We start from the raw sequence: 13,680 nt of genomic DNA, 5'->3' as shown, positions 1-13,680 counted from the left end.
GTGTGTGAAGATGGAGCCCTACCTGTGATGAATTCTAATCATGAAGATGGCACACACATCCAGCCTCCAAGCTATCGGAATTAACCAGTGAAGTTTAAAATCCCTGACCCGGCCAGAAATAAAACCCAGGAACCCCTGGACCAAAGGCCAGCACGCTAACCATTTAACCATGGAGCCAGACGTCTGTGTTGATGTAGGTACATGATATGTAAATTGGAGTTCGCGGGCATAAAAATTGGTATGAATGGTTGTCAGTAGTAATGGTTTATGGGGCAGCCATTGTGAGGATATATCACTCTATTTATAATGGTTGTTTATGAAATGTTTTGAAATGCAGTAGATGGTTGAACAAATGTTAGCGTTGTTTGTGGAATACATGTTCATAAAGTCAGTGTAAACTTTTGTACTGTACTGTAGTTTTGAAACCACTCATTTGATAATGCTTACTGTAGCCATAAATACTATCGCAAACTACGTACTAAGTTCTGCCATTTTTCCTGCAATATCATCTTCTGTAAATACACTGCCTTAACCTCCTAAGTGATTCTGATTTATTCAGTGGCTTGTAATCGTAGAATGGGGTGATTATGAAAATCGTAATACCAGAAGACAGCCTTGAGACATCTTGGATATTCTTAAGAAGCTTGGCATCAACAAAATGTTCATCTATTGAGCAATCGGGAATTAACACTGGGAACATGCCTGGCTGTCCTTGTTCAGGAGGTTTGTGGTCTGTTAGGATGCCCTGTGAAACAAAGAACTCACTAAAATTTTGAGCAAAACCAAAAGGTAATGGCAAGCGAGATGTATGTTTTTGACATGAACAGTGTCCACGGTGCTAAGAAGTGACCTCTTCCTGAGCACTTTGTGGCAGCTCTGGGTGCTTCCCAACAACATACTTGAAGAAGCAGAGGCTGGTCGCATGTCAAGCTTAAATGTTATGAGCAAAATTGTCACCAGAAAATTCTCGATACTGACATAAAATTTTCACTATTGAAGACCTCTTTAACCATCCAAATAATCCTGTCTATGGCCCAGTTGTAGTCATGGCTCATCAAGTGCTTTTGGAAACCCAGAGAGCCATCTGACATGGCTGATGGTTTGGTGGGCAGTTTCTTACAATGATCTTTCAAACATTCACTTATTTAAGAAAGGTGTCAACTGCTAAAGTGCACCAAAATAGTCCTGTGTTCTGTCCGACAGCCCAGATCTCAATCCTTTAGATTACAAATTGTGTGGTCATCGATTGACGAAATGGTCTCCTAGAAGATACATCCTAAAAAGTGCTCAACATCGTGCATGACTCAACTGATGCATTCTGGGAAGGTTGAGGTCCTATGTTCAAGAAAAGGATAGACATTCTGAATAGTATATGTAGAATTCTTAGTATAAATACATGTTCTGTCATATCTGAAAATTGTATTTCTCTTTTCCAATCTGTATTTTACATATTATTATATGTAACAGTATTTAGGTCTAGACTAGTACTTGCATAATTTCTTAAGTACGAGAACTTTTAGGCACTATGAAACAGAGTAGCATGTGCTCTTAGAAGTAGATTCAAAGATACTGGGACATGTGAACATGACACATTTTTATACCTTTGAATACATACATTTTAAAATTATATGTCTTGTACTTCCGTCTGCCAGAGGAATATGAAAATCATGGCATTCACTGGGAAATTCTTTCTAAGCAAAATACCATAATAATGATAAATATAAAGTAACCATACTTAATTTTATGCAGAATGTTTCAAATTTAGCTCAATGAAAATAATGTTTTACAGGTTTTGTTACACTTGTCCCCAAAAATACTTAAGTTACAGGAGTGATTTAAATACATAAACTTATCATTCTTGAAGGAAAAAATCCTTTTTTAATATTTCAGTAACTCTTAACAAGTATTATGAGAAAAGTTACACGTTTTGTCAAGCCGTGTATTTTTGACATTTCAGGGGCCAAAATGGAAGACTTCTGAACAGAACTGTGTAATCCACATGCACCTAACTAGCTGACTACACAAGTTAAAATTATCTTCATTGAGCTCATTTTGCAATACCACGTATGAAATTAGGCAGTGTTATTTTATTATTTTGCTTACATTTTAAAATGTATGTATTTGTAAAATTTGCCATGCTCACATCCCAGTATCCTTAAAGGAGGTAGCGCAGTATGTTGTGGTAGTGAATGGCTTCATCCCATGCATGCTGCAGAGAACACTGCAACTAATGTTTAACCTGGACCAAGTTTAACAAGAACGTGTCCCAAACTGCAGATTGAAGATTGTGGGTAAGTGCACATCTCTTGTTACTCTTTATCTTTTGTCATTTAACTATTCAAACCACATAAAAATATTCCTAAATACTGAGGGAGAATCTTTCTTATCAGATGCCTTTTATTATGAAATTGTGTGCAGGAATTTATAGCACAACAATGAAGACATATTGAAGGAAATATTCTTTGTAGATACATACCATAATTGCAAAAAAAAAAAAAATTAATATTCCATCTCTAGAGATTTTGAGATAACAATTCAATCTCATTTTCTTTTTTTCCTTAGTATTTTTCTTAATGTTCACCAAACTTTCCATTGGTTACCTTCACTCCGACATCATATATCCATTAGCCTTAAATTCCCCAGTGTGTTTAGCAAAAAGAGGTGTGAAAACTGTGTTCCTGCATTGATATCACCATCCTTAAAATAACCTTTGAACAACTAAGGTGGTGGGGTAGGTAGAAAATGAAACTCTAGTGAGCCTAATACGGAGTCTAAGATAGCTCAGAGAAGAAAGTTGAAAAAGAAGTCATTCGAAACGATGCCAGAGTCACCTGAGGCTCCATGATTGCAACATACATCTTGCAAGTTGAGGCTAATTTCTAGTGATGAGCTGTCCGAGACAGGATCTTGATGTTTCTCGAGACTAGCACAATGCCTCGTTGCTCCCGAGACATGTTGAGAGATCTTGAGTATGTTGTCCCCGCATTGTACAACGAGCAGTGTGTAGTTAGCCCTCGGTTAGGCAGAGCTGAATGTATGTTTGTTCGATGTATGTATTCAACCATGCACCTTATCCATTCTGTATATATACGTCAGCGAACGACTAGGCCGTTTTTAAAGGTACAGTCAAAGGTTCCACCTTTACAATACTAAAAATTTCAGCTAATCATGTCCACCTAGAAGAGTAAAATATGTCCCAACATTTCTTAATTGCTAATTAAACAAAAGGAAATGACAATACGGGCTTTGCAATGAAATTCATTTTTTGCAATAGGCCGTTTAGTTCTAGTGTTTGTCTATAATTGATACAGTATTATGTACTTTATAAATTGTGGAGGTGTATGGAGCAATAATGCTCTTATTTAAGGGGTGGTCAATAAACCCATGATTTACATCTTAAAACTCTTGGACTATAAACTTCGTGCAAATTACGTCATGACTAGAAGCCATGTATGCAATATCTGTCATTAGCGTTTTAAACCGTACGTTCTTAGTATTATTGGTTCTTCAAATATGGTCCGTAATTTTTGGATTCACTGATGCCACAAAATGATATCATCATAGCAAAATGGGGCGTAAACAATGCATTTTGCGAAGTATGGTACATAACATTATTTATTTATTTATTTCATGCCTTCATTTGTGGCGAAGTTAAGGCTCACGGCCCTCTCTTACACTTAACCACATATCTAATAAACTTTATAAAACAGAATAATGAAATAACCACATATCTAATAAACTTTATAAAACAGAATAATGAAATAATTTAACAAAATATAAATCCTAACCTCATTCATTCTTCCATTCATACTGCCATTCATACAAGCTGGTTATACATTTAATAGGTAATCTCGGCAAGACCGCTTGAAAGAAGCTAAGGAAGTGCAATTCCTAACACTAACTGGAAGGGAATTCCATAGCCTTGCACCAGGCACTTGAAAGGAGCGGTTAAATGAAGACGAGCGATGCACAGGAATTGAGAGTGTCGTAGTCGATCGTGTGTTGTGTTCATGAGAGGAGGAGAGTAAATTAAACTTTGAGGATAAATACTGGGGTTTAGATTCATTCAGCAGACGAAATACGAGAGTAGCAATGTGAAGATGTCGTAGTTTATCGATTTTTAACCAGGAGAGAAGTTCATAATAGGGGGAGATATGAGTTGAAAATTTAATTGAAAATATAAACTTAATGCATGAGTTCATTGCCCTCTGTAATTTTAGTGTCTGTTCCATGGTGGCATCTATCATTACAATATCACAATAATTAAGTATGGGAAATATGAGGGTCTGGATAAGTTTAATTTTCAAGCTTAGTGGAAGAAGTGATTGGCGAGTTTTGAGAGGGTGAAGTGACGAGTGAATTTTCCTACAGATGCTTGTTATGTGCTCACTCCAATCTAGTGTGTCACTTATGATAATTCCAAGATTTTTTACCGACTTCTGAAATGGTATAGCTACACCACAAAGCGAAAGTGAAGGCAATAATTTCTTATTAAGGATATTTAACTGCCTTTGTTGCCCTATTATAATAGCTTGTGTCTTTTTAGGATTAATTAATAAACAATTCTTATTAGAATAGGAGCTAATCAGATTTAAAATGGAATTCATCTGATGAATTCCAAACTCAATATCAATAGCTTTACAGTGATAATATATTTGTAGATCATCTGCATATAAATGATACTTACAGTTACTGAACTGAGAAGATATATCATTGATATATAGAGTAAACAGAAGAGGTCCAAGCACGGATCCCTGTGGGACACCTGTTTGCTTCGTCTTCCAGTCTGTGGTAGTGCCGTTTATGACAACACGTTGTCGCCGATTGGAGAGGTACGAAGCAAAGAGCTGAATAGCAGAGGGACTCAGATTAAATCTTTGTAGTTTCGCTAATAATATGTCAATATTTACTGTGTCAAACGCACGACTGAAGTCGAGTAGAATAAGTATAGTCACTTTCCGCTCATCTATAGCTCGTCTAATGTCGTCTGTAATTCTTAGCAGTGCCGTCCCTGTGCTATGTCCTTTCTTGAAACCAGATTGGAAGGGGTCACGCAGAGAATATTTTTCCAGATATTGTTCAAGTTGGCTATAGATCAATTTTTCTAGAGCTTTAGACAGTGCTGAAAGAATGCATACAGGACGAAAGTCGGATGCTACATTAGCTGGCGACCTTTTTGGAACTGGGACAACTTGTGTATCTTTCCATTTTGTCGGAAAATAACTACGGGAGAGGCATGCATTAAATAAGTCAGTAATAACTGGCAATATTATATCCATAATGTTAGTAATAAAGAAAATAGGGATTTCATCAGCCCCTGTTGTATGAGATTTAATTGAATTCAGTACTCGTCTCTCTTCAGACTCTGAAACAGTTCGAAATTCGAAATATGGACGATCAGATGATTGTTGTCGTATTATAGACTTGATGGTGGCCTGCACTATATCGTGTTCAGGAGTAAAAACATCTGTTGAAAAGTGTCTATTAATATCGTCAACCGGTATTTCTGGTTTAGCATGGTTCACAGGAGGCCTTCCAATACCTAATGAACGAAGTTGTCGCCAAGTACTACCAGCGTTTATATTATTGGATAGACGCCGGAAGTAATCGAATTTCTTATTGCGGATAATTTGTTTAATTCGATTACGCAGTACACGGTATTGTTCAAATGTGTCAGCTGATAAATTTCGTTTGTAACGTCTATATAACGAATCACGCTGAGCCATCAAAGATTTAATTTCAGTTGTCAGCCACGGACAGGGCGGCCGTGTTACTTTCACACAGCGCTTAGGAGCATGCTTATTGTAAAATCCATGAATATGAGAATTAATATTTTCCAGTTTTTCATCTATGTCATTCATTAGTATTATGTCACCCCAAGGACATTTGCATGCATCTTCTTTTAGGTGATTGAAATCTATATTTTTAAAGTCTCTAAAAGTCACGTATTTCGACCTATATTTAGGAACTCTTAGCGAATACGCTAAGTATATAAGGTCATGAGTTGATATTTCAGGAACAGGTATTTGACCGTGTTTAAGAACCTTGTGTGGATTATTGGTTATCATGAGATCAATCAGTGAATCGGAAGAGACGGTGGAAGTATGAACGTGGTTAGTTGGTTCCAAGGGCAATATTGTCATGTCACAGGAGAGAAAAATATTTCGAAAACGTATTGTTTCACTAGTCCGAGTTAACAAATTTGTATTAAAGTCGCCTAGTATAATCACGTGTTCATAAGATGGTAAAAGTCTCATTAAATCGTCCTCTAACTCACCAATGCCCCCTGCATTTGGAGGCCTATATACAACCCCAGTGAGTACTTTAACAGTGTCTATAATAATTTCAACAAACATAAATTCAGGAACAGGATTTGTAGTAGTGGTAGAAGTTTTTACCACTGTACTCCTGAGATTAAGCTTACAAAACAATGCAACACCACCTCCACGCCTGCTCATCCTATCAAATCGATGAATACGATACCCTTGTATTTCAACCATACTGGAAGGAATTGAACATTATTAGCATTGCAGTGACAAAAACCAAAAAACAAAGCAGGTATCAAATGTTTGTTGGTTTCTTTTCACTGAAACATTTACACAAATACAGTGGGCTTTTCGTGTGCATGTGTTTTTTTTTTTTTTTTTTGTTTTGTTTTGTTTTATAGACTGTATTGTAATATTTGGTCAGCAGCTCCAAACATTATGCATGGTAATATATCATTGAATAATCATTCAGAACTCAGGCAGAGTGTTTTTGATAACTTTTGTCGGCATACACATTATGATTGTTTTCCCGAGGACATTATTTGATGCAATAACTGCCTGTGATATACCAGCTACCAAGCTTTGAGTGTCTCCTACCCTCATAGTTACTGGGACGTCACACAGTACAGTCAAAGTTGAGATCCATGACATTAGTCTTGAGTGAGATCATTGCCGATCCATAGCAGATACGAGGACTGAGCCACAGCCAGTACCTTCCCAGCCCTACTCTTTCCAAATGCAGCATGTATGAGAGACTCCTCCATTTCTGTCAAGTTCTGTTTGAGAAGTTAACATGTTTGCTTGTTGTATTCTTTGGTTTGCTGACTTTCTACTTGTAGACTGGCTCAGAACATTTTTGAAAAGCGTGGTGTTTATATCTCAGCATTGTTTGAAAGAAAAATAGTACAATTTAATCTTAGTCAGATGCTGCTGATTGTTAACTGAAAGAAAAATGTTGTATGCTATATGACCTTTAAAAAGGCTGCTCTCTGAAGTAACTACCCTGAATCAGATCTTTTTTTTCACCTTCCATAATGTTAAGTTTTGTTACTTTATGTAGTTTGTTTATTTTACTTCTTGTTTCTTCTTTCCAGTGCCATATGTAATGGCAAGTCCAAGTCCAGAGCATGTGCCTATGATGCAACATGTCAAGAGAGAGCCGCTGGGTAAGTTACGCTCCTGCCATTAGTTTTATAAAATAAGGTAACCAGTAAGTGATAAATCATGTTGTATATAGAAAGGTGACTATAGTTGCGTTTCTATGAGTTTCAACTTGCCAGTTAACCGGAAGTCGGACATTGGTACCAAATTGTTACGAGTACAAACAGGTCACGACACACAATACTAAAGGAAATGTATAATTATACACAAATATAAGTCCAGAATCAATTATTCTTTGTAGCAACATGCATAACTCACATAAGATGAACAATAACACACAACATATTTAGGATGGGGCTATATGATAAAAATAGATCAATGCTCGAACAGTTAAAATGCAAGAAAATGAAATTAAATTTCTAGTCACCCTCTACAAGAGCTCACGTTGCTTATCAATTCAATTTCTCCTAAGGAAGGAAAAATCCTACAAAGGGAATACACCACTCATTTTGGAGTCGCTATCGGTGTTGTCATTGTCTGTTGAGGTTTTACTCTCGCCTGACCGCAGCAAGATAATAATAGTCTTCAACGTAATCGTCTGTGATACTTTCCCTCTCCCAAGCTTCACCATCTCTGATTGCGTCTCACAAACTTGCTTCAGTCTTCCGCACTTATACGCCCTACGACTTTCCAAAGTAGTCTTTCAACTTCCGAAGCTGTGAAGAGTCAGTTATTCGCAGCTACATAATCCTTCACTTGGCCCAAATTGGTTCTATGGTGTTAAAATGGCAATGGTATGGTGGAGGATGAACAACTTTATGCCCATGCCTCCTGACTATTTCATACACTACATAAACTGGGTACTAGGGCGTGTTTTGTTTCACAAGATGCACGAGCGCTCTCCTTCCTCATGTCATCGCGAACCGAAATATTGTGCTCCTTCAACCACTCAGCTCATTATTTCTAGCTGTCATTGTTGGTGCTTTGTCAAGAATGACCGAATGACCTGACGAAGACCGCGACAAGAACTGAGCACAATGCAACACACAGCTGATAGCTTGTGGTTATAGTAAACAACAGATCGACAACACTGGTAACCAGAACTCGAATCTCAAATCTTCGTAGAAGACTTTTAGCACAATACGGGGACAATGTTTTGCCACAGCGAAGTGTTTACTAGTGGATTGAACAGTTCAAAAGGGGTCACACGAGCATGAAGGATGAGGAAAGATCCGGGCGTCCATCTGCAGCTGTAACTGATGGCAATATTGAACAAGTGCGTGATATGATCCTGAATAACAGACAAGTGACTGTTCTGTGAATTTCTGCTCCTGGTACGCCCTCAGACCAAAAAAAAGGGATTACGGAACGCTGTACTTCCTTGGTGCAAACAGAGTTTGGTGCGGCCATTTTTACGTCGCAACAGGGCAAGCTGTACTAATCTGATAACGCTGAAACCGACCACAGACGTAGGCAACGGTGCCACCTAGCGGCTGGTGAGCACACAACACCATAGAGCCAACCTAAAGACAATTAGAGCAAAATTGCAGATTGCCCTCGTACATTGTGAAGACCATAAAGTGTACTGTACAATAACTTTATTTCATTGTCCTGGAAAGGCCTACTTTTTGAAAGTAAAACTGTTTTTTTCAAATGCCTTGTTTTTGTTGTGGTAGTAGTTTAAAGAATTTGTTTTATATATATTGTTTTTAGTGGTACATAAAACCAATAACAATATTATTGATGTTGTTATTATTATGTTGCAGTTGTCATGAACATTTTAACTGGGATTGGTCTTTTTAATAATTAAATAAATGTGCATATGATTGGACCACCTGTTTAGATCATTCCCCTTCTCTCTACTGCTGGTACAGTTTGATATTAATGTAATATTGACTTACCCTTGTAGATCCAACTATGGGGCAAGGCTACTTCGTGGGAAGAGGAGGCACATCTCCCCGATACGCAATGACGACGACTCCTTCGCCTCAGCCGCAAGGACTGCAAATTACACCTTCACCATCACCGCACAGCATGGGACGAACTCCTCCCCCTATGGAGTACGGGGTGTCCGCTGCGACTTCACAGCAACACATGGCAGGGGGTGGAGTGTTTTACAACAACCCGTATGGGGTGCCGCACATGCGGGACATGGTCAACGTGAACGTGATGGGTGTAGGCCAAGAGGTAGTGCAAGTGGGTATGGGGACTTACGTGCCTGCTATGAGGAATGTTAACCCTAATGTCATGGCAGACTTGAACATTAGACCAGGACACAGTGACCTTAAGAGACATCCTGCTAACATTCCAAATGCAAATCAAGGACTGAACATGGGGAATTTCTTGGGAGGCCCTAATTTAACTGTGGGACCAAAAGTGGGGCTAACAACCTCCCAAGGGATACCTAACATAACCACTGCTCCTGGTCTTGGGGAAGGCATTGGACTGGACTTCGATCGTCAAAACAATAGCCTCGAGAAGATAGATTCGTCAGATCTTGCCCATTTTTTGGAATCTAATCTCTCGGATAATCTCTCTAGCAACCTAACTTTATCAGAAACTGCACATCAGTCTCAGTATCACGAGTTGCAAAATGCACAACAATGTCGCCAGCAGGGAGAGGGCCAAATCAATATGAGTGACAGCCTGACCCGGTTGGCAAACACAGCAATACAGGACATCTGTGATCTGAACAACATGTACAAAGGAGGGGAAAACTAGTGTGTGAATCTCAAATTACTAGCTTAAGAATTTCATGCTTGACAAGAATTTTACTCTAAAAATTCTTCACCTATACATTTTTGGATTAACTGTGCCATTTACAAAAAGGTTTTGAGGTTGACTTTTGTGAACATGGCAAACATGTTAGAGGTTCTTTTACTGGTTCTTAGTTGAGTCTCTTAAGTTATTTATGTAGAGAACTTCACCTCAAAAATCTTCTAACTAGTTGAAGGCAGTGATACCAAGTCAAAGTTTCTGTTTCATACATACCATAGTTGTTTGTGGGCTGCATACAGTCAGACATTTAGCACTGGCAAGAAGGAATATTCAAATGTGCCGCCAGCATTCTGAACATTAGGGGGGATGTGATATCAATGTGAGGTATGGGTAGTAAAACCTGATGGCACTCACTTCAACCCTCCTTTTCACCATGCTACATGTTTGACTCTGGTGAATGTGGTGTGGGTGTGGCCCTGATGCATGTTTATCTAGGTAAAAACAATCTATCATTGTCTTCAGCTAATCTGAAGATATTTTGAGGTGAAGATGGACTAAAACATTGGTGCTTCCTGAATTATTTCTTGGTCTTATTGCTTATGATCAGATTACTTATCTGTCTCTGGAGAAATACTTTAAGGGATTGACTGAAACATCCAGAGGAGAAGATCATATGCAGTGAAACCAATCATTTATGGTCATCGAAGGGACCTTTACAATTTGTCTGCTTGTGTCCATTGTTGGGAGAGAGGTTACTCCATGACATGCACTCTTCACTCTTTAAATTAAATTTATTACTTTAATTCTAAATACAAGTAATAGAAAGACAGGAACATCAAAGGAACATACAATACAGAGAGGGGAAATAAGGACAGATATGAAAAAACAAAAGAGCAAGGATCATCTCCACATCATTACATACCACCGCGTTCCCTTCTCATCAGTATCCCAGTTTTTGTCACCCCTTATGAGCTCCTTCGTGCCTTAGGAGAGCAGGCTTTAACCACAAGAAAATTGTGTTCCTTTTCTCCTTTGTTGCTAGTCTTTTACCATCTGTATATATCCTTTCTCTGTTCCATTTTCCTGTGTTTATCACTTGCACAACCAAGTATCTGTCAAAATTAAGGCTGTGATTGCGAGTGAAAGGACAGAGCCAATCGCTTTGAAGGCGACATTGTGGATATAGTCCTTGGCCTTTTGCGTTGTTTTGTCCTTCCCTCTTCCCTATTATGTGTTCTTTTCGACATTCCTATCTTTCTGTATATGACTTAATTCTATGAATTAGAAAGGGCCAAAAGATAGGCAAATATGCAGTTTTATAACATCAACTTTTATGTAGATTGTCAGACCTGCATAATTATGTTCTGGCACTTAAGACAAAACAACTGGCAAGTGAAGGAAGGCTGTGAGCTTGCATCCGGGAGATAGTAGGTTCGAATCCCACTATCGGCAGCCCTGAAAATGGTTTTCCGTGGTTTCCCATTTTCACACCAGGCAAATGCTGAGGCTGTACCTTAATTAAGGCCACGGCCGCTTCCTTCCAACTCCTAGGCCTTTCCTATCCCATCGTCGCCATAAGACCTATCTGTGTCGGCGCGACGTAAAGCCCCTAGCAAAAAAAAAGTGAAGGAAGAGAAAAATAAAGTTACGGTATGTGTCAAATTTATTGCACTTAACCAGACTGTTGGACAAAGTTTTATGGCTTTCTTTATTCACCATCTTCCAGCTAATGATACTGGATGGCTAGCAGGTAGGCTTTATTGTCAATACAGTACATTTCTGTTCAGTCCTAAAATGTATTACATCTCTGAGCCTGTAAATGAAAGTTGATTTTGTCATTATTCCTATATTATTTCATTTTGGACCTAAAAATATATGTCCGTACTTGAAGAGTGTCCGTATCTTGGGAATGTTGATAAGGGAGGTTTCATTCTATAGGCCTATTGTATGTGATGTGTATATATATATATATATACTGTGTATCTACCATGATCATGTCTACACGTACTGTGAATGATAGATGGTTATGAATTTCATGTTTTTGGTCCGTATTGAACAATATATAAGTAATAATAATAATATATATATATATATTGTATTGAAAAGGTGGAAACATTTAAGTTATTATTATTATTATTATTATTACTGTGAATGATAGTCGGGCTGCTAAAACATTTCGTATCACAGCTCCATGAAAGGTTGGCTATTTTCAGCCGGTTGGAGCTACAACATTACTTCAGTGACTGTGAGCTGCATAGTTAGAGTTTGTGCATCGTGTAATCAAATTCTAATGAACAATAATGAACTTGATAGTTCCACATCTATGACTAGCCGGAAGTGTACCAAACAATAATGCTCCATTTAGTTGATTTATAACATACTAGCTGTTACCCATGGCTTTGCTCAAGAGGATTTTGTAATTTGATAAAAATTACTTCTTCGGTATTGCACTAAGACATTATCTGTAAATCCCTAAAGTATAAAAACTCACCAAAAAATTGCATTTCATTTACCCCAGAAACTCTTTGTAAACCACGTTTGTGGCATTGCCTTTTGCGGCTAAGATGACAAGGCTACTGTTAGACCTAAATCTGGGACATGCGACATGGAACTCTGTATGTAAGAAACAGTCCCCTTTTATGTCGGGGGAAAAAAAAAAGTTTTCTTTATTTCGAAAGGAAATTCCAAATACCAATTTTCTCGTCTGTAACACCTTAGTTTTTGAGATATAAGTATCCTAATAAAGAGAATTCAACTCCTTCTTCACTTATTTCCGATCTCCAGCTTAAGTTGATTTTCCGAAGACAAAAAGTATGTGTTTCTTTATTTTTAAAGGAGACTACAAATACCAATTTTCACGTCTGTAACATGTTAAGTTTATGAGATATACTCATTTTAAAAACTGCCCCACTCCTTGGCTGAGTGGTCAGCGTTGAAGTCTTCGGTTCACAGGGTTCCGGCTTCGATTTCGGGCTGGGTCAGGGTTTTTAATCGTATGGGATTAATTCTTCTGGCTCGGGAACAGGTTGTTTGTGTTTGTCCCAACACACTCCTCTTCATATTCACTCAACACACCACAACAGGAACACGCTATAGTAATTACATCCCTACACATTGGATTGCCATCAGGAAGGGCATCTAGCTGTAAAAACCGGGTCAAATCCACATGTGCGACACAATTCGCACCCGCAACCCCACAGGTGTGGGAAAAGCAGTAGAAGAAGAAGATACTCATTTTAAAAATTCACCCACTTTTTTATTCTTTTCACCCCCGTAAGTGGATTTTCCAAAAAAAGGTGTGTTCATTTATTTTTAAAGAAGATTCCAAGTACCAATTTTAACGTTGGTAACATCTTCGGTTGCTGAGATGTGTATCCTCATATAAAGAATTCAACTCCTTCCTCACTTCTTTTCATCGACGCCCCTCTCCCATTAAGTAGATTTTCTGAAAACAAAAATGTGTTTTCTTTTATTTTTAAAGGAGATTCCAAATACCAATTTTCATATCTGTAAGATGTTAGGTTTTTGTGATATATTGTAGATAATTTTGCTGGTGTAGAATCCTGGAACTGACGTTGCCATGGTTACGGCAGTT

General features: G+C 38.1%; 1 protein-coding gene across 2 annotated transcripts in view; it reads left to right on the top strand.

The window, feature by feature from the left end:
* LOC136880948 (proto-oncogene c-Rel) overlaps positions 1-11,713 on the top strand; it is a 149,795-nt gene extending 138,082 nt beyond the window's left edge. For both annotated transcript variants that reach the window (XM_067153486.2, XM_067153487.2), the window contains exons 9-10: positions 7,361-7,432; positions 9,277-11,713. In XM_067153486.2, the coding sequence (XP_067009587.1) occupies positions 7,361-7,432; positions 9,277-10,088 (884 nt within the window). In that variant the 3' untranslated portion in view covers positions 10,089-11,713. The remainder of the gene's footprint in view (positions 1-7,360; positions 7,433-9,276) is intronic.
* Positions 11,714-13,680: the final 1,967 nt, after the last annotated feature.

Source organism: Anabrus simplex, chromosome 9, assembly GCF_040414725.1.
Source record: "Anabrus simplex isolate iqAnaSimp1 chromosome 9, ASM4041472v1, whole genome shotgun sequence".
In the NCBI taxonomy this organism is placed as follows: Eukaryota; Metazoa; Arthropoda; class Insecta; order Orthoptera; family Tettigoniidae; genus Anabrus; species Anabrus simplex.
This window is presented reverse-complemented; position numbering and strand designations above follow the sequence as displayed.